Here is a 26,368-nt window from a genome sequence, read left to right on the forward strand (position 1 = left end):
CTCTGCCCACCCCCAGGTCTTGGGGAGGATCTGCTGCCCCGCCTTGCCCTGCCCGGCCCTGCCCCAGGCCCAGAGAGAATCACCCTGCTTCGAAAACCACCCCGAAGAAGTCAAAGTGGCTTTTTCTTTTCTCTCCTCCCAGGATGAGATAGAGTTTGGCTACATTGAGGCCCCTCACAAATCCTTCCCCGTGGTCTTTGATTCCCCCCGAAACCGAGGCCTGAGGGATTACTCCCATAAGAAGATCCTGGTACGGACAAAGGTGGAGTGGGGAAAGCCTGGGTGGTTCCTCCCTGAGCCTCCATGAAGTCTCATCAACATCTGGTCCTTTAGGGCCCAGAGTGAGAGATGGGGCAAAAGGACCCAGGAGGTGGAGTATGAGCAAACTGGGAGTCAGTGGGCTGTTTGGGCAGGACATGAAAAAGCTGTGATTGCCCCTGTTCTGGGGGTGGCAGGGCAGCAAAGTTCTAGAGAGGGGGCTGGTCTCCAGGAGGAATCATCACAGTGGCCAGACCTGGGGAGGTCAGCCTACATTTTGTAGGGAACGCATCCTTAGTGAGCCCTTGTGGCTTTTTAAGAGCCAGGACTTCCATTCATCAATACCAATTTTCTCACTTCAGAAAACAGTAGGTGTTTTCTGAACACCTACTACCTGTTGGGCACTTTGCTACCTCCTGTGCACAGGATGGCGGCAGCAGCACCAGCCACCATGTATTGGGTTCCAGGTACATCCCTAGCTTTCTATGTGTTACCTCATTTAATCCATGGGGCACACCTATGGCTGAGTGCTATTATTATTCCTCTTTATGGAGGAGGAAACTGAGGCTCAGGGGGTGTTCAATAACTTGCACAAGGCTATGCTGCAAATTAATGGTGGCACCAAGGTTCAAAAGTAAAGTGCCTCCAGAGCCCTTGTCCTCAAGCATGAGGCTGCACTGCGCTTCTGGTAGGAGCATGGTCTCTGCCCGTTTGCTGGTTCCCACTCTCCCACCACTGGGACAGGGCAGGGTGCAGGGAAGGTTCCAGAGTCTGTGTGTACCCAGAGCTCAGACACTCACCCCAGCCTGGAGGGCCAGGTGACAATGAACCCTGCAGGTGAGTGCATCAACCCACTGTGCTGAGGTGGGGGGACTCACCTGACCCCAGGCCCCAGACATGACCTGTAGGCACTAGGGGATTTTTCTCTGTCTTCTCCTCTCCTCTGAATTATCTCTCTTCTTCTTTCTTTGGGTTTAGTTCACTGTTCTTTTTCCATCTTGAAATGGAAGTTACAATTATGGTTATATTTCTGTTACCCTTCCCTTTAAAATATTGTCTAATTTCCAGTTTGATTTCTTCTTTGAGCTATGGGTTTTTTACATGTGTGCTGCTTAATTTCCAAACATTTAGGGATTTCCAAGAGGGTTGTTGACTTGTACTTTAATTGCATGGTGCTTGGAGCCAGGAGTGCAGGGGGGGAGGGATTTGTAAAACGTGGATGGAGGTGATTTTTCAGGCACAAGGCACCGGGAGTGGGAATCCTCTAGCATTGCCCCCACCCCACTCCAAGAGCTGCCTCTTCCTGTCCTAACTGATCCCTCCTTCTTGGGGCGGCATTCTTGCTACTTCTCCCCTAGGGTCCTGACTTTGGATATGTAACCCGGGAGATCCCGTTCTCAGGCCCCTCCAGTCTTGATTCTTTTGGCAACCTGGACGTGAGCCCGCCTGTCACCGTGGGCAGTGTAGAGTACCCCCTGGGCCGGATCCTAGTCGGCGGCAGCTACCCCAGGTGAGAGGCCAGGGTGGGAGGGTGGCGGAGGGCCCCAGGGGGCTGAGGGCAGTATCTACCTGCAGTGTCCCCTCGCCAAGGATGTGGTCCCCCAGTCTGAGAGGGGGTCTTAGCTTCCTGCATGCCATAGAATCAGACACTCGGGAGTCCAAGAATCTCAAATTCAGAAGGTTACAGAATCTTAGGAGGAAACTCATGAACTAGTGACCTGTGGTCTCTAATTTTATGAGCTTCATTAGTCACCAATATTTTATATGGTTAATATGGTTGTGTACGGGTGTGTGTGTTTGTTAGGAGGCCTTATGTAAAGAGCCAGATTTCTGGATCTGGCTTCTCTTGAAAAATCAGAGGAACTGGGGAGGTGCTACAGTGACAATCGGACCCAGTGGTGGGGGAATGGACTTGTTGGCTTCTCCCACTGAGAAGTCAGAATCATTGCTGTCCTATCAATGGCTTAAAAGGGCCCAGAGGTCACCAAGTGACAAGGGCAGGTGGCTACAGGTAAGCAAGTGCTCGGCTAGTATGCTTGTGTGACAGAAGTGAGTCAGAGGGTCCCAACACGGACAGCTGTGACAGGGCAGGAAACCAGATATTTAGGGTTTAGTGCTCAGACAGGTGATGGTACCCGCCGAATCCCGATGAATGGGTCCACATCCTGCCTGCAGGCATCCATGGAATGGGGCGTGCAGTGTAGGATCCTAGTGGGGTCCCCTGCTTCCCGTCTGGAGCTTATACCTGCTACAGGCCTGGAAGTCATCTTTCCATTTGCGGAGGATTAGCATGGAGCTGAGGTGTGCCCTGACTTGCCCCCAAGCCCTGGGAGCCCATCTGGTGTCTGGCCCAGAGGAGTTGGGCAGGGCTGAGATCACACAGCCTCACGGTTGAACACAGCCTTACGGGTGGTGGCCTCAGGGCTCTGCATCAGGGGAGGCGAGGCTTCCTGCCACAACCCAGGCACAACTGGGTGCCCTGGCAGCGTTCCAGGGGCTGCTTTAGGTCAGGGTGGGAGGAATGTGCTCCCCCTGCTGGTGACTCGTATCCATACACTATTACCCCCGGGGGCTAAAGGGCCTTGAAGCTTCAGGCCAGTCTTTCTGGGACTGTGGGAGGAGCCCATGAGGAAGGAGCAAGACCTTGGAATCAGATGGACCTGGGTGGGAGGCCTGGCCCTGCCACTTCCTAGCCATGTGATTTTGGTATTATCGCCTATCCAGTGTTGGTGATCAATTAATTCATTTAAAAGGATTTATTGCATATTGAAGGTACTGATGATATATCAGTGAACAAACCAGATGTATTTTACATGAACAAACTGTTGTATACACCACACCTCAGTTTCCTCATTTGTAAAATGGGCCTGATAAAAATCCCAGTCCTAGCCATATAGTCAGCATTGCTGGTGGCAAAGAATTCATATAAACCACCTTCTGAATGCTTAACTGTTGTTCAGCTGTGCTCCCAGTAGTGGGAGCAGGTTAAAATTCATTGGACACCAGCTTTGAAGCAGGTTAAAATTCACTGGACACAATTTACTGTTGACCTACTATGTGCCACGCCTATAGTGCTTTACCCGGGTTACCTCATTTAATTCTTCCAACAACACTCAGAGGTTAGGACTGTTACTATTCCTGTTTTATACAGGAGGAAGCTGAGGCTCAGAAAAGTGAAGTTATGTGCATCTGCTCATGCATTCATTTACTAATTCAATAAATATTTTAATAGATTTCCTACATGCCAGCCTGGGGCCTAGTGCTGAGGACACAGAAATGAGCATGGAACTAGCACTTGAGAGTTTACAGTTTAATGAGGGAGACAGGCAAGCAAGCAATTGCACCCAATGGGGTCAGAGGCAAGATCACATATAATCCAACATGGGGTGTCAAGTAAGGCTTCTTAGGGGCAGCAATGACATTGATGTGTAGTGGTAAAGGATGAACAGACTTTGGGTAGGTAAAGAAAGGAGCAGAGCAAGCTGGAGAGTTCTGGGTAGAGGGAGCTCGGGGGGAAATGCCTGGAGTCTGGAGAAAGGATGGTTCAAAGGGCATGCAGCTTGTACAGGCGGTGGGGAGAGGGTAGGCGTAGACTGGCCAGACCTTGGGCACAAAGAGGTACCACTTCAGGTGGGGGAACAGCTTGGGGAACCTCCTGCCGTTTTGTCCATTGGCCTTGGGACCTGGTCTCAGGGGCAAAGAGCTCACAGAATGGGGGCTCAAGAATGAGAAGGGGCTCTTAGGGAGTCCCCAAGGACTTTGCTTTTTTCTCTGACCCAGTCTCCTGCCCCCATCTCTTTGCCACAACACATGTACATCCTTACCTGCCTGCCCTCACCAGCCTCACCAGCCAGTGAGCTCAGCCAGGAGCCTTCTCTCTGCTCAAGATCTGTTCTGAGTGCTCCCAGGCACGAGGCAAGGCCCCAGATGGGAAAGGGAGGAATCTCCAGTGTGTTTGTGTCCCATACTGTTGGCTGTTGTGTCGAAAAACAGAAAGAAGTTCCCTTGGTGGACAGATGTGACCCTGAGGTGCAGAGAGGGACACCTATTTGCCTGAGACCACACAGCAAGTTAGTGGCCTAGTCAGAACCTAGATCTTTTTCTTCTTGGGCCCCAAACTAAAACTTAGCACCCTAGGCTGCCGTCCTGTGTTGCTGCCTTGGCTTCTGATTTTAGCAGTGAAAATAATAGATAACCTACATTCTAGGGGGAGAGACAGGCGATAGGCAAAGTAAATCAGGCAGTACATGCAATGACTATGTGGATATAGTACAAATGCATGAACATCCGCCGTATTCTAGGCCTCAGCCTTCTCATCTGTAAAATAGGCATAATCACAAGGTAATGTGGGTGAAGCACAATGCGCGTGGCACATAGCAGGTGATCACTTAACTTTGTTCAAGCCTTGGTGAGAATCTGACATTTAAACAAAGCCTTGAAGGAAATAAGAGAGTTAAAGACTGTGGCTATTTAGTAAGAGAATGTTCCTGGAAATGGGACATCCAGCGCTCAGGCCCTGAGGCAGGAGGATGTTGGGGACATTAGGACAGTGAGGAGGCCATCAAGCTAGGGCAGAGTGAACAAGGAGGGGTCAGGTGTGGCAGAGCACATTTCAGATGGTAGCCTGGAACTGGTATTGTACGGGTATCACAGGAGGATTAAATAAGATACCATGTTTGAGGAGCCTAAGGCAGATGCGCTATGGAGGCTCAGGGAACGCCCAGCCCCCTCTCTGCTTGGGTGGGTTTCACACCCTCTGCGCCCTGCATTTAAAATGTTGAGCAATTCTGCCCCCTGGTGGTAGCTCTGATGATGGCTCAGAGACAAAGGCTGATGCTTCCTGGGGCGGAAGTCCTGGTGTCCATCTTCCTGCCTCCAGACAGAGGGCTGGAGAGTGTCCTAAGGAGGGACCCTGCCCCTTCACCAGCCTTGTTTGCCTGGTTCCCACTTCTTTCTTCTCTGAAGTCTAATTCTTCTCCCTGCCAATTCACTGTTTTTAAAGAAATTCTTTAGAATTGCCAATATGATATTAAAATAACAGAAACACAAGGAAAATATTCCCCACGACCCCCTCCCCTGAATTTACAGGCGTTTTTTCGTTTGTGCCTGCTTGTCAGGTCTCCCTTCTGGTCTTTGTGTTTGGCGTGTTCAAGTTCATGGAGGTCACGGAGTCTCACACAGAGGTTCAAAGGCATTCATGTGATTTGCAAATATTTTCTCAGTGTGGAGTACATGCGGGGTGCTGGGGATATAGCAGCGAACAACTTAGACAAAAGTCTCTGCCCTTGTGGAGTTTATATTCTAGTGGGATGTGAGACAACTAATGAGATGTAGGATGCCAGATTGTGCCTGATGCTGTAGAGAAAAGTAAAGCCAAGAAGGGGGCTGGAGGCTGTTGCAGTTTTCAAAGCCACATAGAGAAAGAAGGTATGAGTTGGGTTAAACTTAAAGGAGGCAAGAGAGCAGGCCCTGGAGCTATGGGGAGTTGGCAACATCCCAGGTACGGACAACAGCAGGTGCAAAGGTCCGGAGGCAGGCAAGGGACAGAGGCCAGAGTGAGCAAATGCAGAAGAGCGTGCCAAGGGGTCGTGGGGAAAGAGATATCTGGAAGGCTGTTGCACTTGGGCTTCAGACGGAGGAGGGAGGGACAAGATCTGATGCATTAAAAGCCTCCTTCTGGTTAGACTGGGGGCATTAAGGATGAAAACAGAGAGACAGGGAAAGGGACAGGCCATTGATGATCCCAGCAAGGGAGGTGTCAGCTGGCCAGGTGGTGGCAGAGAGAGAGGAAGAAGCAGCGGATTCTGTCCTTTGTTGTAAGTGGAGCCACCAGATTAAATGCAGGCCCAGAAGCTCGTTCTTGATGTGTCCTTAAGCCGGACAAGCAAGGGCAAGAAATATGATTCTTTTTTATAAACTATATTAAAAACAATCCAAATAGACAGTGTGTGCTTATGGATAATGTCTTTGTAGTCGTCCAGGGAAAAGTGCAGATGCCCAGAGTAGGATAAAGCATTCTGCCTTGTGATAAGTCACCGCCTTAGACTTTCTAACCTCAGCTGGGTCCTTTGTGAAATGGGGACCCTGCCTTGGCTAAGACAGCATCAGAGGAGCCTTCCCACGCACAGGTGGCATTTGGAGATGTTTTCTCCCTCAGCTTAGGAACTTCAGTCTGGCCCTACTGTCCCCTGCTCTGAGTGCCAGCTTTCTGCCCAGCCCCTACCTTCCCCTCTCCCTCTGCTAGTAAAGAGTGTCTTGAAAATGCCTGGACCTCACTTTATGAATTCCTGAGCATTAGATAGTGTCAAAGACAAGATGGCTGGGACAGTGGTTCTTACATGTTGGTAAGAGGCAGAAGCTTATCAAAATGCAGATTCCAGGCTCACATCCCCAGAGACTGTGAGGTGTAGAGGGTGTAGGGGTCCAGGGGTCCTCTCTGATGGCCCCAGGCAGTAGAGGCCCTGATCTTTGGGAAATGCTGCTGGTCTGAGTGAAGGCCTCACCGGGTCTCTGACGTATTTTGAGCAACAGGCTGTGTGTCCCTGGAGTAAGAAGCCAACCTCTCTGAGTCCTGGGCTGAATCCTGTGAGATGAGGGTCTTCAGTTTCCTTTGGCAAATGGAGCTCTGTCCTTTGACTCCTTTGGGTGGGGGAGGACTTTCCTGGCCTTGAGGAGGCCGCTTAGGGTGGGAGAGGGGCAGGCACTCTGGATGAGAATATGTTCCCAGGAGTTCCTGGGGCTGGGAGGGGGCACAAATGGTAGCCGCTTGTACACCCAGCACAGGGCACCCTCTGTGCTGGTTTAGGCCCAACCTATGGGAGGTCAGCCAGCACCATCTCTCCCTGGGACGTGTCGTGTCCCCAGACACCCCCACTCCCACCTTCAGTGCCCCAGCCTTGGCTTGGGCTTGGAACCACTGGGCTTAGAATCAGGGAGGTTGGCCCTGTCTCCTTTTAGCTGTGTGGCCTGACTCTCTAAGCCTCAGTTTCCCTCCTGGACCCGCACAGAGGGTTGTGGTGAAGTTTGTAGGGCACATGAAGTAGGGACAAGGTGACCGCCTGCTATCTTCCTCCCCCCCAGGTCCGGTGGGCGGCAGATGGCCAAGGTGGTGAGGAACTTCCTGAAGGCCCAGCAGGTGCAGGCACCCGTGGAGCTATACTCAGACTGGCTCTCCGTGGGCCACGTGGACGAGTTCCTGTGCTTTGTGCCCACCTCCGACCAAAAGGTGTGTCCACTCCCTTCCTGCCTGAGCCATTTTTGCCCCTGCCTGACCCGATGGGATGAGGGAGGGCAAAGCCACCTGGACCAGCTCAACCTTGTGCCTACAGTGAGCTTGGAGTCAGGGCACTCTTGGAATCAGGCTGTGTTAATGTGGGGAGGGCATTTGTTGGAGGAGGCCAGGACCTCAGACCAGGAACGCATTCATTGCTCACTGCTTCTACGCCCATTCTCACTTACTGGTGTTTGCTTTCTACCAAATCCCTTAGCCAAGAGCCAGGAATGGCACTGACAATAATTGGTAATGTTTACTGAGCACCTAGTATATGCCAAACCGTCCACATAGTCTAACTCATTTAGTCCTCAACCAGCCCATGAGGTGGTTGATATTATTATTGTGCCCACTTTACAGATGAGGAAACTGAGGCTCAGAAGGGCCATTAACTCACCCTAGCTCACACAGCCTGTACATAACAGGATGGGATTCAGATCCAGATGTGGATTCTGGCCTGTCACCACACAGCTCTACCACCTTGCAGAGGTGGCCAGGGAGGGCATTTCCCTTGGGGAGCAGGCTGGGTGAGGAGTCTTCCCAGTGACCAGAGGTTACAGCTCAGTGGTGAGAGCTTTGACAGGGGCAGGGACAGTGTACAAGAGAGCATATGCAAAGGAATGATTCCTGTGCTGGTGTAGGAGATTCCTGAATTGGGTCTTGAGGGAAGAAATTGGAGTTCCCTGGTGGGCAAAGTGAGGAAGGGCCTCCTGACAGGGAGAACAGCCCAGGCAAAGGCCTGGAGGGGGGAACCAGCTTGGAAGATTGGGAGAACCGCAGGCAGTTCTTTGTGGCTGGAGGGCAGGGTTGAAGGGGAGGAGGTTGTCTTGTACATAGTCAGGCCCCTGCTGAGTTTGGAGTCTCCTGTGTCCAGGGTGAACCTCTCCACTGAGCCATTCTCCCTCCCTCTGTGCCAGGGCTTCCGGCTGCTCCTAGCTAGCCCCAGCGCTTGCCTCAAACTTTTCCAAGAGAAGAGAGAGGAGGGCTATGGAGAGGCGGCCCAGTTTGATGGTAAGTGCCAGTGACCAGTCAACCCTGGGAACTCTGTCTTTTCACCACGAGCCCTGGGTACCGTTGATGCCTTTTACAGCCATGACTTCAGGTATAGCCCCTCCTGGGCAGATCTCACAGCTGGCTTGGAGCCTGACACCAGCACGTGGGAGCTAAGAATGAGGGCTCTCCCTGTCTTGGGTCAGGGATGGGAAGTGAGGGGACAGTATATTACCCTAGGCCCTCTGATGGGTAGGGAGGGTCCGGGGCCATGCCCCACGGGGAAAAGGGGGAGGGAGCCATGAGTGCCCCGAGTGCCAGTCTGGGCCAGACACCTTCACCTTCTCACTCCTGCCTGATCCCCTATCCCCTTTATTACCCCTATGATGGAAGAGGAAACTGAGGCTCAGAGAGGAGAAGTGTAGCTTACCCAGGGCTACGCAGCCCCAGAGCAGCAGTGGGGAGCTCAAGAGTGGGAGGAGGAGCAGCCGGGCTCCGTGGTCAGGTCAGAGCCCCTCTGCAGAGCTTCCTTCGGGAGCTGCCAGACCCTCCAGGGCCTGGGTGGTCCACCTGAGCATGGGCCTCAGTGTTCTCACCTGGGGAAAGGAGCACTGGAGGGGATGTGGTGCAGCCAGATAGTCCTGGGTTCAAATCCTGGTCTTGCCACTTGCTGGAGGTGGTATCAAAGTTGTGTTCTGAAACTTTCAGTGCCTCAGTTTCCCCTTCTTTGAATTGGAGGTGATAACTAACCCCTCCTAGGATTGTTTTAAAGATTGATGATAAATTAAGTAGGGTGCCCAGTGCATGATGGGCATTCAAATGATAGTAGCAGTGTGGTAATTATTAGGGCGTGAGTCCAGGAGTCTCTTCCCAAGGGGTTGCTGATCCATTACAGGTTTTACCTACAGCCAGGACCAGGTCCCACAGGATTTCTGATCTCTGGCTTCAGACCCTGACACTGAGGAGAGAGGACAATCCTGGCCTGGATTATGTAGCCCCAGGCCCCAGGTGGCCTCTAGGCAGTTCTCCCCACGTCCACACATAGTCTTTCTCTTTCAGGGTTAAGATACCGGGAGAAGATAAGCATTAATGAGATGCTGGAGGACAGACATCTCAGGAATGACAGTCTCCATGCACAGGTGAGGGGCAGGGCCACTGTCTGCTCTAATGAGTCCTTCTCCCTCCAGGAGAAACAGCCCTAAGGACTGCAGGGTGGGTGGGGGACTTGGCCCTGCGGCTCTGCTTGTCCTGGGAGCTGCTGGGATCTGCTGGGACCTGTGGGATCAGCCTCTGCCTTATAGTCTGATGGAGGACACAGAGCCATGCCCTCATGGAGCTCCCCGTCTGATGAGGGAGACCTAGCCCTGCTCTGGGGACAGGGCCCATTTCCATGGTAGCAAATCTGAGTTCTCGTGTGAGAAGTCTGGTGTAATGAGAGATATGGTAGAGAAAGGGGGCCCAGTGGGGGCGGGGAGGTGAGTAGGGAGTGATCCTGTGAGAACAGGTGGAACGAGGGCTTAAGAAGGAGCAGGGCTCATGCCAAGGATCACGCCTGCCCTGTGCAGAGTGAAGCCCAGCAGAGCTGGGGCTCCGTAACTGAGCAGTGGTGCCGGGCATTTTCTCTTAAACTGCTGAGATGGGACAGGAGCAGCAAGCTGTGTCCATGTGGGACAGTGTGTTGTGGTGACAATGGCTTTTGGAACCAGAAGATGCCTGGGCCCAAACCCAGGCCTTGCCACCTGCTGGCTATATGCTCTTGGGTAGGCTGCTTGAGCCTCAGTTTCCCCAGGAGAGCTCTGGCTTCCATTGTGCAAAGTTGTTGTAAGGCTCCAAGGTGCTATTGGGCACAGAGGGCTGCACAGGCCAGGCATAGTAGGTGCTTGGCAAGCATCTTGGGGTGTGCCCTGCCCCCAGAAATGCATTGACTGGAACCGCGAGGTGCTGAAGCGGGAGCTGGGCCTGGACGAGAGTGACATCGTGGACATCCCGCAGCTCTTCACCCAGAAGGAGTCCTATGCACAAGCCTTCTTCCCGGACATGGTAAGGGCCTTCAAGCAGGGTCCCGATGGGGTGATCTTTTGGGATCAGAGGAGACAGGTTTGCTCAATGTGAAGGGCAGGCTGGCACAGAGACTGTGAGTTCCTGCAGGCCTCTCCAGTGTTTGCTTGTGTGTGGGTAGGGCCTGTTCCCATCAGTGCTTCTAAACCAGGACAATTTTGCCCCAAGGGCATTTTTTATTGCCACAGTGAGGTGGTGCTCCTGGCATCTGGTGGACAGAGACCAGGGATGTTAATATCCTACAGTGCACAGAATGGCTCTCAACCACAACAGTTTTTTAATTTTTTTTCTTATTTCTTTTCCAAATGGAAAAAGAAAGCATGGTTTTGTTCCAGATGTTCCTGACTCCTGTTTCTGGGCCTCAGCTGCTGGCTCTGCCCCACCCCTGACCCCTTGCTTCTCCCCAGAGGGGCTCCTGAATTGGGCAGATGGGGAAGGCGGTGTCCTCTGGGCTCTCATTAACTGAGCAGCTGACAAGCAGATGAGCAGAGGTGATCTCACTTGTGTCACCTGGGAAGGGCCAGAGCGATACTATTGCTGCAGGACAGCCCAAAGTGCCCATTAATCCCTTGGGAAAGGATGCTGGGGTGTTGGCAGCTGGGCGGGGTGGTCCCTCAGGTTGGGGATAGACCCTCCCTCTTCAGACTGGGGGCCTTAAATCCCTCTCAGCAGATAAGCTGGGGGTTGGGAGTAGATCTGGGGATCAGGATGGAGGTTGGAGGCAGGTGAGGAGGACCTGCACTCCTCACTGTACAGGTCTAGCCTCTAGGACCTGGGCAAGACCTTGAAGGCAGCTCTAGCTTACCTCTATAGCACTATCATACTCCATGCTGGATGATCCCTTGTTGTGGGCGCTGGCCTGCACATCATAGGATGTTTGGCCTTTTTGCTCTCTACCCACTAGATACCAGTAGCACTTCCTTACTGGTGACAATCAAAGATGCTCTAGGGTAAAGATGTTTCCTGATTGAGAAGAGGGAAAATTGAGAAGTGTTCCAAGACAGTGTTATCTGTTAGAACTTTCTGATTGGAAATATTCTATATCTGCACGATACAATAGAGAAGCCACTCAGCCACATGTGGGGATTAGAAATGTGGGCCCCCGAAATGTGGCTTGTGGCTACTGGACTGGACTGCGAGGTGCTAAGGGACAACTTGGTGCTGGTTCTGCCTTAGGGTGAGGGAGGGTCTAGGTTGGAGCCCATGACCTTGGTCAGTGCTCCTCAGTCTGTGGCCTGGCCTTCACTTGCTAGAAACCCCTCCCCATTAGGCATTCTCATTTGTCAGATGGGGAAATTGAGGCCCTCAGTTAGGGAGGCGTGACTTGCCCGAGGTCACATAGTGAACAATTGGCATAGCTGGGAGCATCCCCCAATCTCATGGCTCCTCACACAGGAGGAAGAAAGGCCCGGCTGGAGCAGACAGCTAGAAAAAAGGCCCCTACCCAGCATGTTCTGGCCCATTAGTGGGCAACTAGGTAGTTCAGGCCCAAGGCCATGGAACTGACCTCATGGGACTTTCCAGCTTCATGTTGGCCCAGGCCATGAATGGCTATACAGGGTAGACTTGAGAGTGAGGGGCTGAGGGCATGGAGAGTTTGAGGGAACAGAGTCTAGGACAGCCCATCCCATGCCAAGACATACCATCGGGACAGCAGGTCCAAAGTCCTCTTTGAACTCCAAGGGCAGCCCATTATGACTCTTGCTATCAATCTGGGGCTAAAAGTTCCTCTAGGGAACTGCTGCACTGGAGACGCTTCCCTTCCCTGGCATTAGGGCCCCAAGCCCAGTCTACAACCAAGGGAATCAGAGGTGCCACTGAAGATAAATTGAGGTGCCTTTAAGGGCTGGAAGTCCCTTTCCCCAACTTCTTAGTCACACAGGTGGCCGGAGTACCACATTCTGTTAAGGTATAAAGAGTATGGGTTTTGGCTTGAGTCAGATCCAAGTCCAAATTTTAGTCTCACTATTCTCTGGCTGTGTGGACTTGGTTGTGTTTCTTAACCTGGCCAAGCCGCAGACTCAGAGAGAGGCTGTGACATTTAGTGTTGATACGTTTGGCACATAGAAGATGCTCAGCGAACGGCAACAAAGATCAGGGCCGCCACAGACCGTTGAGCAAGCTGTGTGTGTACTGCACAAGCACACCACACTTATGAGGACATTCACATCATGACCTAATAGATCTATATATTTATTATATAAGTTTCTGGTAGATGACAGTAAACTCTCTTATTCTAACAAAATTGCTGCAAGATGATAATTTTCTGGTAGATGGAAGAAGATGTTGGAGGGAGGGGCGACTTCAATTCATACAAAAATACAGCATATGTTACTGGCAGCTTTAGCTATTATTAATTCTCTCTTTCCATCCTGAATCTGTTTCTTCTCTGCTTCCATAGATCCTAGTTCTTGAGCAAGCCCAAGTCTTGGAGGCCCAGGAATGCTGGTGGCAACAGGACAGGCCCCGGGGATGGGCCAGCAGTAGCCAGAGCCCAAAAGGGGCGAGCATTCACAGCCAGCCCAGACTCTGTCTTGCCTTCTCTCTTGCAGGTCAACATGGTGGTTTTAGGCAAATATCTGGGCATCCCCAAGCCCTACGGGCCCATCATCCACGGCCGCTGCTGCCTGGAGGAGAAGGTGCAGTCCCTGCTGGAGCCTCTGGGCCTCCACTGTATCTTCATTGATGACTACTTGTCCTACCACAGGCTGTCTGGGGAGATCCATTGCGGCACCAACGTGCGCCGGAAGCCCTTTCCCTTCAAGTGGTGGAACATGGTGCCCTGAGCAGGCTCCCTCTCACCATCCTCTCTGCCCCTCTTGCTGGGGGCCCATCTCAGGGTGAGGGCAAGGAACGCCCACCTGGCCTCTATCCTCTTGGAGGGGGGCTTGGCACTGTGCAAACATGCTGGCCTCTGCAGGCACCGGGACATAGGAACAGAAACCACCTGTCCTCGCTTCTGGAGTGGCCTGCCTAACCTAAGAAGGACCATCTCATTCTTCCCTCTCCTCTGCCCCACCCACAGCCCCCAGAGGTTCTAGAAAACAGCAGCCTTCGCATGTTCAAGAATGGCTGTGAGTGGCTTGGGCAGGTGGACCCCACTTTGAATTGCTCCCCCTCTAGTCTTTTGCCTCTCTGGGGCACACGGGTAATAACTGCACCGGGAGTGGACCCAGAGGGCCTGGGCTCTGCTGTGAGGGCCCTAGTTCCTCTGGCTCCTGTAGGACTGAGAGGGGGTGACCAGCGGCAACCTCCTACCGCACGGGACCTAAAGCTGTGACACCCCCAACCCCCAGTCACTTCAGCTTCAGCTTCATCCAGCCAAATGAGGACAGGGAAACCCAGTGTCCAAGGGCCTATTTTAAAAAGGAAAAAAAAAGACAACAAAAACCCTTTAATACCTGACTCTATCCTAAGAAGGGTGCTTGTTACCTGTCAGGAAAGCCTCTAATTACCAGAGCTGGCTGCTTCCAACTCAAGAATGCTGAGTGGCCAAAGTGAGGCCTGAGGACACACACAGGACACAGGACAGGAGGGGATGAGGCCAGGGTGGCAGAGAAGGTCAAATTCATGACTAATGTTGGATCTTGGGGCCTAGAGGCCTCTGTGTCCTGGGGTTCCTGAGCTTTGGATTTGGGGCTCTGGATTTGAAGCGAGCTGGCTGTTCCTGATATAGCGGGGGGGAGGGGGGCCCAGATGTTAGAAGAGGGTGGGGGGGGCCATTAAGTTATCTTTGAAGGTGGGGTTTAATTTCTTTTAATTGTCTTTAATTATTCCCCTTCCTTCTGCAGGCAGTGGGAGGGGGAAGGCTCGTCCAGTCTCTCTCAGCATCTTTGAACCCTGCATGTAGCTTGGGTTTCGCTTCTGAGTAAACCCCCGTGGCAGGCCCATGTCCCCTCTCAGAGTAGAGAAGATAGCTGCCATGGGAGGCTACTAGCCCTGGGTGAGGTCACCAAGATATGCACAGGTCAATGGGCTCTTGGCCCCCAACCCTGTCTGGTTTTTAGTGGCCCTTGGTGAGACCTCAGACTGAGCCAGCCCAGCCATGGTCACTCTTAGCCTTAGAACACTTAGCAAACAAAAGCTTACATGGAACTGCTATGGTTAAAGTGGTGGGTGAAAATCTGGATCCTCCCCTTCCAGAAGGTTCTGCAGAACCTCATTTGAAAGCTCCTGCTTTAACCTGAGCACCCTCTGCTTAGGATCATGACCTAGCCTAGGCCAAGCTAAGGAAGAGGAGACAGAGGCTCTTCAGGGGAGGAGGGTGGGAGGCTGAGCTTGGGTCTTCCTGGGGAAGGAGCTGGGGGCAGGAGAGGAATAGACACAGCAGAGAGATGGGGAGGCTGGGGAACAAGCCTTTTGAGCCACACTGAATGAAGGAAGCTCTAGAATCATTGTGGGGGCCTGGTGTCCACTCTGGGACTGTCCTGGATGACCGGTCCTACTTTCTGATCAATAAAAAAGTCAGTAAGCCTTTCTTCAAGTGACTGCCTCCTTGGCCTCTGTTTGTTGTGCTGTGGGGAAGAGGGGAGGCGGGGGAGTGGAGCCTGCTCCCAGTTCCATCATCTTGCTACCGCTCCTTGGCTTAAATTCTGCTGGCCATAGGCAGCCCACACATGGCTGGGAGAGCCTTCCACTGCCAAGGTCGGTGCCAGGCAGGTAGGCTGATTCAGCAGGGCAATTGGCACATGCCCATTGCCCTGGGGCTGATGGGCTCTGCTGAGATAGATATCATGGGATGGACAGGTACTGACTCTTTCTCTCTTCTCTCTTCCCTGGGCCACTTCCATCTCTCAAGAAAGCTGAACAGGGATAGTGGGAGGTGGGCTGGGCCCTGTTGGCAGAAGTAGGACATTCCCCAGCAGTGCTGGTGTCCAGGACCACAGGCCACTATAATTCCCTTTGCTTTCTGCCTCTAAAAGTGTTTAAGTTATCCAGTCTCAGTGTTATACCCCTAAAAATATCACCTTTTCATCTTATACACTTACTGCTGCCTCAGATTACACCCTTTGATGCTCATTCATTTTATTTTAGCTTTTGTTGTGCACTAAGAGGCAAAATGTTGCTGTCCATCAGTCATTGACACTTTAGTCTGAATGAGCCACAGACCTATTTTTAAAAGTTGGCATTAACTGGGAAGAAGTGAATGCATGGGTCTCCTTCTGAAGGATTCTGAGCAGGAGGTTGGATTGGGCCAGTGCCCCAGGGGAAGCCCTAACTTTCTACATCTATTCCCCAGCATATTTCTGCTTTTTCAAATGCCCAAATGCCCCCATGGCCTCAGTTTCCCCACCCGAAAAATAAAACTTCTTACTCTGACATTCTAAGCTTCCCCTGCCTGGCTGGGAAGTGTTCATCATTTACCTATTTCAGAGGTTTTTGGCATCTAATAACAATAATAAGCATAATAGTAATTCAATAACACCAAGCGCCATCCTAGAGCTCTGCTGACCTTGGCCCATTTGTACCTGCCAGCAACCATTGTTCAGATGGGAAAAGCGAGGCACAGAGCAATTGAGAGACTTGCCAAAGGTCACCCAGCCAGGAAACGGCTGAGGCAGGGGTGAAACTCAGACCTCCCTTTAAAATCCATGCTCTAAAAAAAGGATGGTGTTTCTCAAAGGGCACCAAAATTCTTTGAGGTGCTTGTAAAAAATCTAGAAGCCAAGCTGCACCCCTAACGTGCTGCATCATTCTAGAGGCCAGGCCCGGAAATTTGCATTTTCAGCTCCCTAAGCAGGGTAAAGCAGCTCCCCTCTCCCACCTCTGTTAAACCATATTCTCTGAAAATGCAGAAAGGGGGGCCGGGGGATAAGGACGGGTCCAAGACCAACATCTCTGCACACCTTTCTCCCCCACCCCCAACAGTCCCTGGTGCCTTGATCTGGTATATGTGGGGACTTGCTCTACTTAGAGATGGGGGTGGGGGCAACAGGTTCATATGCAAATATAAGGTCTCTTTCAGCCAATTGTTTGCTATCTATGCTCTGGGAAGGGGCGGGGCTTTAAGGACTGGCACCAATGAGCCAGTACCCTGGGTGGAGGGGCGGGGTCAAGGACTTTTAAACTACATCCCAAAGGGCCTCTGGGGCAGTGTTGGGGTTGGTGGCTGTAGGCCCGTCCGAGGCCAGCATGTCGCTGCAGAGGATGGTGCGTGTGTCCCTGGAGCATCCCACCAGCGCCGTGTGTGTGGCTGGCGTGGAGACCCTCGTGGACATTTATGGGTAAGACCCAGTGGCCGGACGGGCCTTCTTTCCTCCAAGCTGGACGGTGCTTCTTTGGGCGCAGACATGGCTTGGCTGTCCATTCCCCAGCCTTGGCCTTAGAAGAGCAGTCTATCAAGGAAGCCTGGGTCCTTGCGTTGTTGAACCCTGGTTTCTTGACTACCCCAGCTAGGAGATTTGAAGTGTAGGAGGCTGAACAGGGTAGAAGAGTCTTGCAGTGGCTGAACTGATGCTGGTGCTGTAGAGGTAGGAGGCACTGGGCCCTGCTCTCTGTCCAAAGGATCCGGCAGGCTAGGCTATGGGTCTGTCTGGGGCACACAAGAGTAGGAGGAAGCCGGTGGTGCCTGTGGCTCAAGGAGTAGGGCGCCGGTCCCATATGCCGGAGGTGGCGGGTTCAAACCTAGCCCTGGCCAAAAACCAAAAAAAAAAAATAAAAATAATAGGAGGAAGCGTATACCCCCATCCCTATCCCAAGCCTATGAGTCTGAACCATAGAGTGTTAATCATTTTTAAAAACCTTGTGTACTTACAGAGCACGTTCTATGTGCCAGACGCTGCTCTAAGAGCTCGAAAAGCCCCTTGAATTTAACCCTCAAACACTTAACTCTCAAGTTTAAACCTTATGGCAATTGTATGAGCTAGGTTAATTATCAGCATCACCTCATCTGACAAAAGAGATAAGCAAACCATTCACGTAAGTCACACAGTGACAAAAGCCGCATGGCTCCCCTCCTCCCTCATCACCTCTTGAGATAGCCTCTGTGGATTTAAACCCAGTCTTATGTTTTTAGTTGCTCTGCCACTTGAGAAAGAGGAGTTTCAGATCTGCTTTCTTCCAGCCTTTTAACACCCATGCATTATGCCTCTGCTGTGACCCAGGTCATACCTTTAAGGCCCCATCTTCTTTCCCTCCTAGGAAGAAAAGGAAAAGAGGTTTAGGGCAGGGTTTTAGGAGCTGAACTCCAGGAACCACCAGGGAACTGGCTTCCTAGGCTTTTGAAGAGCTTCCAGGGACCCTGGCCTAAAGCTGAGCTGGGAACAGGTAACAGGACACTGGGAAGGGAAATTGCAGGACCTCGTAACTGTGTCCATCCCTCAGGTCTCTCAACCTCTCCTCAGAGCAGGCTTCTCAACCTCACTATTCGCAAGCTAACTCCTTATCATGGGGGCCTGGCCTGAATGCATTGTAGAATGTTGAACAGTATTCCTGGCCTCTATTTACTAGATGCTGGTAGCATACCTCTCACTTGTGACAATCAAAAAAAGTCTCTAGACGTTGCCAAATGTGTTCTGGGGGGAAAAATCACCCACTATGGATTTAAACCTAAAGTCTTATGTAAAGTCACCCATTGAGAGTATCCTAAACTAAGACTTTTAAAAGCAGAGCAAACTTAGTTGGAAGCAGCGGTGGGGTTTGTCTGGGGCATTGGATGAGAGGGGATGAGGAGCTGGTCATGGGAGGGAAACAAATCTGGAACAGGCTTATAGCTGGTGGGTGGGGAATGAGGAGTAGGGAGGGGATTCAATGGCTCCTGAAGGAGGGGCATCTACAGAGGCTGTGCCAAGGGGTGATGAGGGAGGAGGGGTGCCATGCGGCCTGGCGCCACTGCCTGCTCCAGGGCTCTGTGCCATGGGAGTGACTCACCTGCCCCAGCTGCCTCATGCCTGCTGGGCAGATGTGCCCCCTGTTTGACCTGCCCTAGGAAGCCTGGAGCTGGCTTCTTCCGGGCAAAGCTTCCTGACAGGCTAGAGGAAGATCATCGCAATCAGAGGCAAAAACTACAACATCTTGGGTCACCTGAGTGAGATGAGCCAGGTTGAGGATTTTTAGAGAACGCTGTGACTGGGACAGACACAGGGTGGGGTGGAGGATCCAGAATTATCAAATGTGTGATTCTTGGGCCCCAATGACCAAACCCTGGGGTGAGTGGCACAGAGAACTCCTGGTTTGTTCATTCACACATTTGTCAAATACCTTTTTTGGGTCTAATGTGTCCACATAGTGGTGGACAAGCAGGCATGGCCCCTGCCCTCTGAGAACCCTGCCTTCGGGAGTTCTAGAAAGGCAAGCTCACCTTCTTGCAGGGGTGCTGCAGAAAGGACTCCCATCTCAGAAAGGGAGCAGGCCAGGGTTAGCTGTGAGGTCACCTGGGGCTTGGAGATGCTGTACTGTAACGATCCTGGGAGCTCTGTCTGTGGGCGAACAAGAGAACCGGCCGTAGGTTTGGTGGCTGAGTCTTGCTCTGCCACTTCCCAGTTGTCTGACTTTGGGAAAGTCCTTCAAACTCTCCAAGGCTCTGTTTCTTCATCTGTAGAATGGAGATAACAGTACTATTAGCAATGATACTTAGTTCCTGTCCTAAGCAGTCACTGTCCTAAGCGGCCCCTGTCCTAAGCAGTCTCTGTCCTAAGCACTTGACTAATTCTCACAATTGTATGAGGTGGGTACAATCATCATACTCATTTTACTGATGAGGAAACTGAGGCACATATAGGTTAAATAGCTTGCCCAAGATCACACAGCCAGTGAATGTCAGAGCCAGGGTGCAACCTGAACAGCTTGGCCTTACTTCAAAGGGCTGTCGGGAGGACTGAATGAGCATGTGCATGAAAGCATAGAACTAATAGCTGGCTCGTGTGAACATTCATTATCATTATCATTATCATCATCATTTTAAGTCTCCACCTCGAACCTGTGGATGGCCTTAAGCATTCCCAAATCTGCCACGCCCAAGATGGCTGGGGAAAATCTGCCATGCCCAAGATGGCTGGGGAACAGCCTCTGACCCATACTGGGAGAAGGGGGAGTGGTGTTGAAAAAAGAGAAATCAGCAGGCCAAGCAGTTAAGGCAGCCTGCCTGGAGGAGGGGCACCCCAGAGCCTTGAGGATGGGCACAGGCGAGACTGTTGGGCCTCTCTATGGCAGTGGGTTCAACCTTGCCTTCCTGTGAGTTGGGCATGGCCCAGGGGACTTTTTTTTCCTGAGCAGTGAGCCTTATGTCAGAGGGTAGGAAAGGAAGACTCCTACCCTGCTACCTGGAGCCACTCACTGGTCACTTGGAGTCTGGTTTGCACCTCGATGTCCATTTTACAGATGCAAGAATAGAGGTTCAGACAGATGGTGCCCTGACAAGTCCTATCCCACCAGGCTCAGCTGGGACTTGAACCCCGATGCCATCAAATTCCGCAGCACAGGTGGTTTCCTGCTTTCCTTCGTAGCTTCTTCCCAGTGCTTGAACTTCAGCACAAGGTTTGGGAGTTGGGGGGAAAGCTGATTTGGTTCTTACTGGGCCAAATGAACATCTTAGAATGACCTCTGGTGAGAATGGTATATGGGCTGGACCTACTCCTGCCGGATACTCCCATAACACATGGAAATACTTTTCGGAGTCTGGCAGCTTGTGTGGCTGAGGGGGTCTGTACCTTTGGGATTCATCACAAGGTGGCTTGGAGGGCAGTGTCCAGGCTCAGTGGAGGCATCCTTGGGGTCTTACCCACACCTTCTTTCTTTACATGGGGAAACTGAACCCTTGCCAGGGATTACACAGTGAATTAGGGATGGAGAGAAAACTAGAGACCAGGTCTTTCGATTCAAACAAACAACCCCTGACTACTGGTGAAGGGGAAACTGAGTCACAGAGGTGCTGAGACTCGCCTGGATTGGGGGTGCTGGTGGGGCTGTAATGGTGAGGTACTGGAGCACTTGGCTCTGACGGCTGCAGAGCTCCAAATATTTCCAGATGCACAGCTGCACAGTCCCCCCATCCAGGATACCTGGGCTGATCGGCATGACTTCAGAGGGGCCTGGGACACACAGCAGCCTGGACAGCAGCAAGTCTTTCCCGGTCCCTCTCTGAGGGCAGCATAGACACCTCTGAGAGGTCAGGGGCTACCCTGATCTTGGGGGTACACGTCTTCCCTATCTTGGAATGGCCCGGGGTGGCAGCATTTGGAGAAGGCAGAGGGCAGGGCCAATGAACTCTCAATATCCTCTTCTCTCCTGCTCGAGGGTTCTCAGCCTTGGCCACATTTTTGAGTCACCTGGGGACTTTTACAAAGAACTGGTGGTGTGGCCATCTCAGAAAGCCTGATTTAGTGCACCTGTGGAGGGACTCAGCATCATGTTTTTTTAATTTCCACCTGGCCAGGGTTGAGAACCTGCCTTCACTGCCAGAACAAATAATTCACATCCCTGCTTGTTTCTGTCACTCCTTGCTCCATGGAGGCTGCCTAATGGAGCCAGGAACACTGAGTTTTGGCCCTAGCTCTGTCACCACTGGCTGTGTCATCTTGAGCACCTTTCTATTTCTTTTTTTTTTTTTTTTTTTGGCCAGGGCTGGGTTTGAACCCGCCACCTCCGGCATATGGGACCGGCGCCCTACTCCTTGAGCCACAGGTGCCGCCCAGAGCACCTTTCTATTTCTCTGTTGGCCTCAGTTTCCCCATATGGACCTGAAGGGGTTGGGATAGAATAAGGTGTTTCAAGCTCGGCCTCTGAAACCCCTCCCTGATTTGAAAAACCAGCTTCTCTTCTGTTGATATGGGGATTTTCTGAATGCAAGAGCTCAGATCTGCCCGTGCTGGGCCCTGGTAGGCTTTGGAAAAAGTTTGTGTGGCCACGAGTTTCCAGGGGTGGGGTGGAGCAGGGCAGGGCAACACAGGATTAAGCTGGGACGGGATTTCCTGAACCTGGTTCTGTTGTTGAGGCAGGCAGAGTTGGGGGATCTGGCAGCCTCACTGAGTAGGGAGGGGCAGCTGGAACTGCTACCCAGAGCCTCAGCTGTCTGGGCCTCCATTTTCTCTGCCCCTGCAGGCCAGTGGGGAAGAACTCGGTGGGGACCTTGTTGATCCTTGCCAGCTTTTCTGTTTTCAACCACGGAGTCCTTTCCTATCAGTTTCTCGGCTGCTGAAATAACTATCTGGTGTTGTTTTCTCAGAAGCCCAGGCCCTGAACCCATGAAGGAAGAGGATGGGTTTGTGTTTGCAGGGAAGTAGGGACAGTGATGGCTGTGAGTCTTGGCTTTGTCACTTACCAGCTGTGTGACTTTGGACATGTCACCTGCCATCTCTGAGCCTCAGTTTTCTCATTTGTAAATTGGGTACAATAGCACATGTGTCGTACAGCTGTGGGAGCTATCTTCAACACCATCGTCACTATCTTCCTCATCATCATCATTAATGGAGGTGGTGCAAGAACACGAAGGAAGAGCTCAGTCATCCCTGCACTCCTGGGGGGTCTGAGACAGCCCACTCTTAGCTGTGGTTCTCAGGTGTCGGTGGACAGTGGAATGGGTTTAAAATGCAGATTCCAGGGCCCTGCCCACTACACTTCTGGTTCTGAGAATCTGCATTTGTTAATAAGATGGATCTGGGATTGGACACTTTTAAGGTGGACACTGGGCTGGTTTGCCTGGAATGGTCCAGGTTTTAGAACAGCAAGGTCTGTAGCTCAGGAACAGCCTCAATCCCAGCAAACCAGAGCTGTTGGTCCTCCTACCAGATTTTACCCACTACTCACCCTCTCTGGCCATCCCATGGGAGCAGTTGGGCCCTCAGCTGCCTGGGAGGGACAGGCTCAGCAGGGAAGGGCTCAGGCCCTAGATCGTGGCACCGCCCAGCGCTGCCCTGAAGCCAGTGTGTGAGGACCCAGTTACACTGGCTGCTGAAAGTGGCTTGGCCAGAGGAAGAACTTTATCCAGGCGAGGCTCTGTGTACTTCCCCAGTCCTCTGGGAAATGGGAAACTGGATCCTCCCTTACCTGATGCAGGTCCCCTCCCAGCAGCCAGCCCTGTGGTGCTCCTAACACACGGCTTGCATGAGCAGTGGGCTCTAGAGCCCTACCTTCTAGTCACTTCTCTCTAGGCCTCAGTTTCTCCAGCAGCAAAATGAGGCAATGACTTTCACTCATCCTGAGTGTTTTACTCACACTGGCTCCTTTAATCTTCCCTCACCTCCACCAGAGGTGGAGATGTTGACGCTGAGTGACATCTGAGTGAAGGTCATTCCCTCAAGGTCACACACCTAGTGAGCCGTGGAGCTGGGACTCAAACCTAGGCTACCTGGCCCCAGGGTCCACAAGCTCAACTACCTTGCCATGGCTCCATTGTGTTGCCCCTCCTGATCAAGAGCCATCACTGGCTCCCTATTACCTAGGGTGAAACAAAAAACAGCCTGAGTCTAATCTTGACCTCCCAAGACCCTATGGTGAAAACACCTTCCCCTCACCTGTGTCTCTCTCCCCTTTGTGCCTTCCCTTGGGAAGTCTTCTCCAGCTGCCCAGCCTCCTTCCTCAACCTGCCTCCATCCACCATTTCCTGCACCCTAATTTACTTTAATAACCCCTTCCTCCAGCCTGGGCTGGTGGTGTTCTAAGCCGTCCCTATTATCATATTTGCATCTTGTGACTGCCTGTGAGCTGTCATTATCCTACTTTATAGGTCAAATTACTGGGCCCAGAGAGAATAAATGACCCAATCAAAGTCATCTAGCTGATGTGTGACCAGCCTAGTCCAGAACCTAATTCTCAACTCTGGTCCCAGTACTACCTGAGCCCTTGGCCTCTCCCTTCTCTGACCTCTGATGTGGCTGGTTCCCCTTCTGTGGGAAGCTCTTGTCTGGGCCACTGCCTTGGGGCTCCTTCTCCATCCCCATCAGAGATTCCCCCAGCACCTCACACAGGGCCTGGTGCAGTGACTGGGGTTTGGGAGCTGAATGGAGTTTTCGTACTAGAAGGACCACCAAGGGGGCTCAGCCCCAGCTGGGACCCAAGGAACAGCTTTGGGTTGGGGCAGGCTCTGTAACAAGTTTACAAGCTTCCTGGGTAACTGGAGTTCAAGTGCCCCAAGAGCGGGGCTGAGGGAGGAGCTAAGCGTGCTCCCAGGGGTGGGAGAGGGTGCCCTGCCTACCTGGGTCTCTGGTTTTCTGACTCCCTGTCTCTGACTCCGTATCTCTTTAGGTCTCTCCAAGTCCTCCTCGCCTCCCAGGAGCTTACCGTGAGGATCTGAGAGGCCTGGGGTGGTCAGGGAAGGCTTCCTGGAGGAAGCAGAGCTTGAGCCAAAGCTCAGATAATCTCAACAAGGGCTGCCCCCCTCAGCCCTTCCCCATGGCTCCCTATCCTTCCCAGGTCGGTACCCGAGGGCACAGAGATGCTCGAGGTCTATGGGACCCCAGGTGTGGACATCTACATCTCTCCCAACTCAAGGCGGGGCCGGGAGCGCGCAGATGCTAGGCGGTGGCACTTTGATGCGAGTTTGGAGATCATTGTGGTCATGAACTCCCCCAGCAACGACCTCAATGACAGTCATGTGAGCTGGTTCTCTGGTCTGGGTGGGATAGGGTGGGGTAGGCAGTGCTCTAGCTCTAGTAGAGCCCAATGTCCTCTATGCAGAGTGAAGGGCAGCGCAGTGACAAGTGCCTGGCCTTGGAGCCAAGCTGCTGGAGCTTGAATGCCAGCTCTGCAATTATTAGACACGCTGTGTCCTTAGGGGTCCCAGGGGCAGTGCAAGAGTAGACAGCCTTCGAGGGACTCCTCCTGGTGCCTGCCAAACTGGGGGGCTGACTAGGTGCCTCCTGCTCTAGAATTCCTTGGTCCCAGGGGCCACCAAGGTTGAGGAAAGTCAGAGTCCCCCTTCCTCTACCTGCCTTTGGCCAGGATTCAGGTAATTGTATGTCCGAGGTAAGCATCATTGCTGGTGCCGACACGGGGGTCAGTAATTGCACGATTTAAGGGCTTCCAGGACTGAGGGGGGTGAGGGGCCTCTGCATGATCCTGATCTTCTGGCTGAGATGGGGACATCAGAGCCAGAGAGCTGAGGGACCTGCATCAGGAGGGGCCATCCAAGAGAAGGGCGTGGGTGCAAGGAGACTTTGATACACCTGCCTCCAACTGCTTTGTCATCCTCACCACCTTCAACCTCACCCTGTAGTGACAGGGGTGCTCGCACCATGCTGAGCGTGTCCCTCGCATCACTCCTTTCATCCTCACAGCCCGTAATCAATCCTATAGGGTAGAAGCTGTCATTGTCCCCACTTTACAGTTGAGGAAGATGAGGCCCAGAGAAGATCAGTAACTTCCCAGGATGTCCATAAGTGGTAGATCCTGGACCCAAGCCCAGGCTGTCTGGCCCTTCGCTCTGTCCTGAACCCTCCTGGGTGCCGCCTGCCCACTGATCCTTCTGCCCACCCTATAGTCTTACTAGGTTTATATCGGGTGCTTTCTATGGGCTTTGGGTTTAACAGGCACTGATTCTAAGCTGCATACAATCCTCTGAGGCAGAAACCTGTGTGGTCCTTGTTTTGTAAGTGAGAAAAGTGAGGCAGTTCAAAAAGGTGAGAGGCCTCAGTCAAGGTCACAGAGCCCAGAGCTGCCAAGCTCAGGCCAGGCTGAGCCCCACAAATAGGAACATAAATGTCCTAAACGCTGCCCAGTCCAGACCTCTTATTTTATCAATGATAAACTGAGATGTTAGGGGGAGCAGGGGCTTGCCAAAACCACACAGTAGGTCATTGGCAGGACTGGGATGGAAAAATAAATGGCACACAGAAGGCTAAAGAGAGCTGGATTAGGAAACTCTACCTTAGTGCACAGACATCCCTGAGGGCCCCTCTTCTCACCAGATCCCTGAAGAGCTGTTTTGGGGATTGGGGGCTGTTGGCTTCTGCCAGCATAACTCTGGGCCTGTCTCTCTGCAGGTTCAGATTTCCTACCATTCCAGCAAGGAGGCTCTGCCCCTGGCCCACGCAGTGCTCTACCTCACCTGTGTTTGTAAGTTGGGGGGGGGGGTTGTGGGGTATGTGTGCGTGATGAGAGTGTGGCCAAGGGACCTCAGCCAAGGACACGGGGTAACAGTTGAGAGTGACACTGAATGAGGGTCTTTTTTATAAAAATCCACTACCATAGTCTTACTGTAAAATTAAAGTAAGTGGTACACATTTACAAATTCGAAACAATACAAATGTGGTGGCTCATGCCTGTAATCTCAGCACTTAGGAAGCCGAAGCAGGTGGATTGCCTGAGCTCATGAATTCAAGACCAGCCTGAGCAAGAGCAAGACCCCATCTCTATAAAAAAGTAGCCAGGGATTGTGGCAGGCACCTAATCCCAGTTGCTTGGAGGTGGAGGCAAGAGAATCGCTTGAACCCAAGAGTTTGAGGTTGCTGTGAGCTAAGATGCCATGGCACTCTACTGAGGGTGACATAGTGAGACTCTGTCTCAAAAAAAAAAAAAAAAGAAAGAAACAGAAAAGAGTCAAATGGAAATGCTGGAAATAAAAATCATAGTAATAGAGAAAAAAATGCTTTTGATGGGTTCATCACTAGACTAGACACAGCTGAAGAAAGAATTGGGTGAACTTTAAGATAGGTCAATGAGGCTTAGCTCCTGTAGTGCAGTGGTTACGGCACCAGCCACATACACCGAAGTTGGTGGGTTCAAACCCGGCCCAGGCCAGCTAACCAACAATGACAACTGCAACAAAAAACATATAGCTGGGTGTTGTGGCAGGTGCCTGTAGTTCCAGCTACTTGGGAGGCTGAGGCAAGAGAATCGCGTAAGCCCAAGAGTTTGAGG

General features: G+C 52.2%; 2 protein-coding genes across 2 annotated transcripts in view; both read left to right on the top strand.

The window, feature by feature from the left end:
* The window catches only part of PADI1 (peptidyl arginine deiminase 1), a 36,478-nt gene extending 21,410 nt beyond the window's left edge, over positions 1-15,068 (top strand). The window contains exons 10-16 of the mRNA XM_053576718.1: positions 143-250; positions 1,617-1,768; positions 7,339-7,483; positions 8,446-8,539; positions 9,578-9,657; positions 10,433-10,558; positions 13,129-15,068. Of these exons, the coding sequence (XP_053432693.1) occupies positions 143-250; positions 1,617-1,768; positions 7,339-7,483; positions 8,446-8,539; positions 9,578-9,657; positions 10,433-10,558; positions 13,129-13,362 (939 nt within the window). The 3' untranslated portion in view covers positions 13,363-15,068. The remainder of the gene's footprint in view (positions 1-142; positions 251-1,616; positions 1,769-7,338; positions 7,484-8,445; positions 8,540-9,577; positions 9,658-10,432; positions 10,559-13,128) is intronic.
* Positions 15,069-16,668: 1,600 nt separating this feature from the next.
* Positions 16,669-26,368, top strand: part of PADI3 (peptidyl arginine deiminase 3) — a 30,215-nt gene continuing 20,515 nt past the window's right edge. The window contains exons 1-3 of the mRNA XM_053576719.1: positions 16,669-16,800; positions 23,924-24,104; positions 25,492-25,564. Coding sequence (XP_053432694.1) covers positions 16,709-16,800; positions 23,924-24,104; positions 25,492-25,564 — 346 coding nt within the window. The 5' untranslated portion in view covers positions 16,669-16,708. The remainder of the gene's footprint in view (positions 16,801-23,923; positions 24,105-25,491; positions 25,565-26,368) is intronic.

The sequence above is a fragment of the Nycticebus coucang genome, chromosome 22 (genome assembly GCF_027406575.1).
Source record: "Nycticebus coucang isolate mNycCou1 chromosome 22, mNycCou1.pri, whole genome shotgun sequence".
Lineage (NCBI taxonomy): Eukaryota > Metazoa > Chordata > Mammalia > Primates > Lorisidae > Nycticebus > Nycticebus coucang.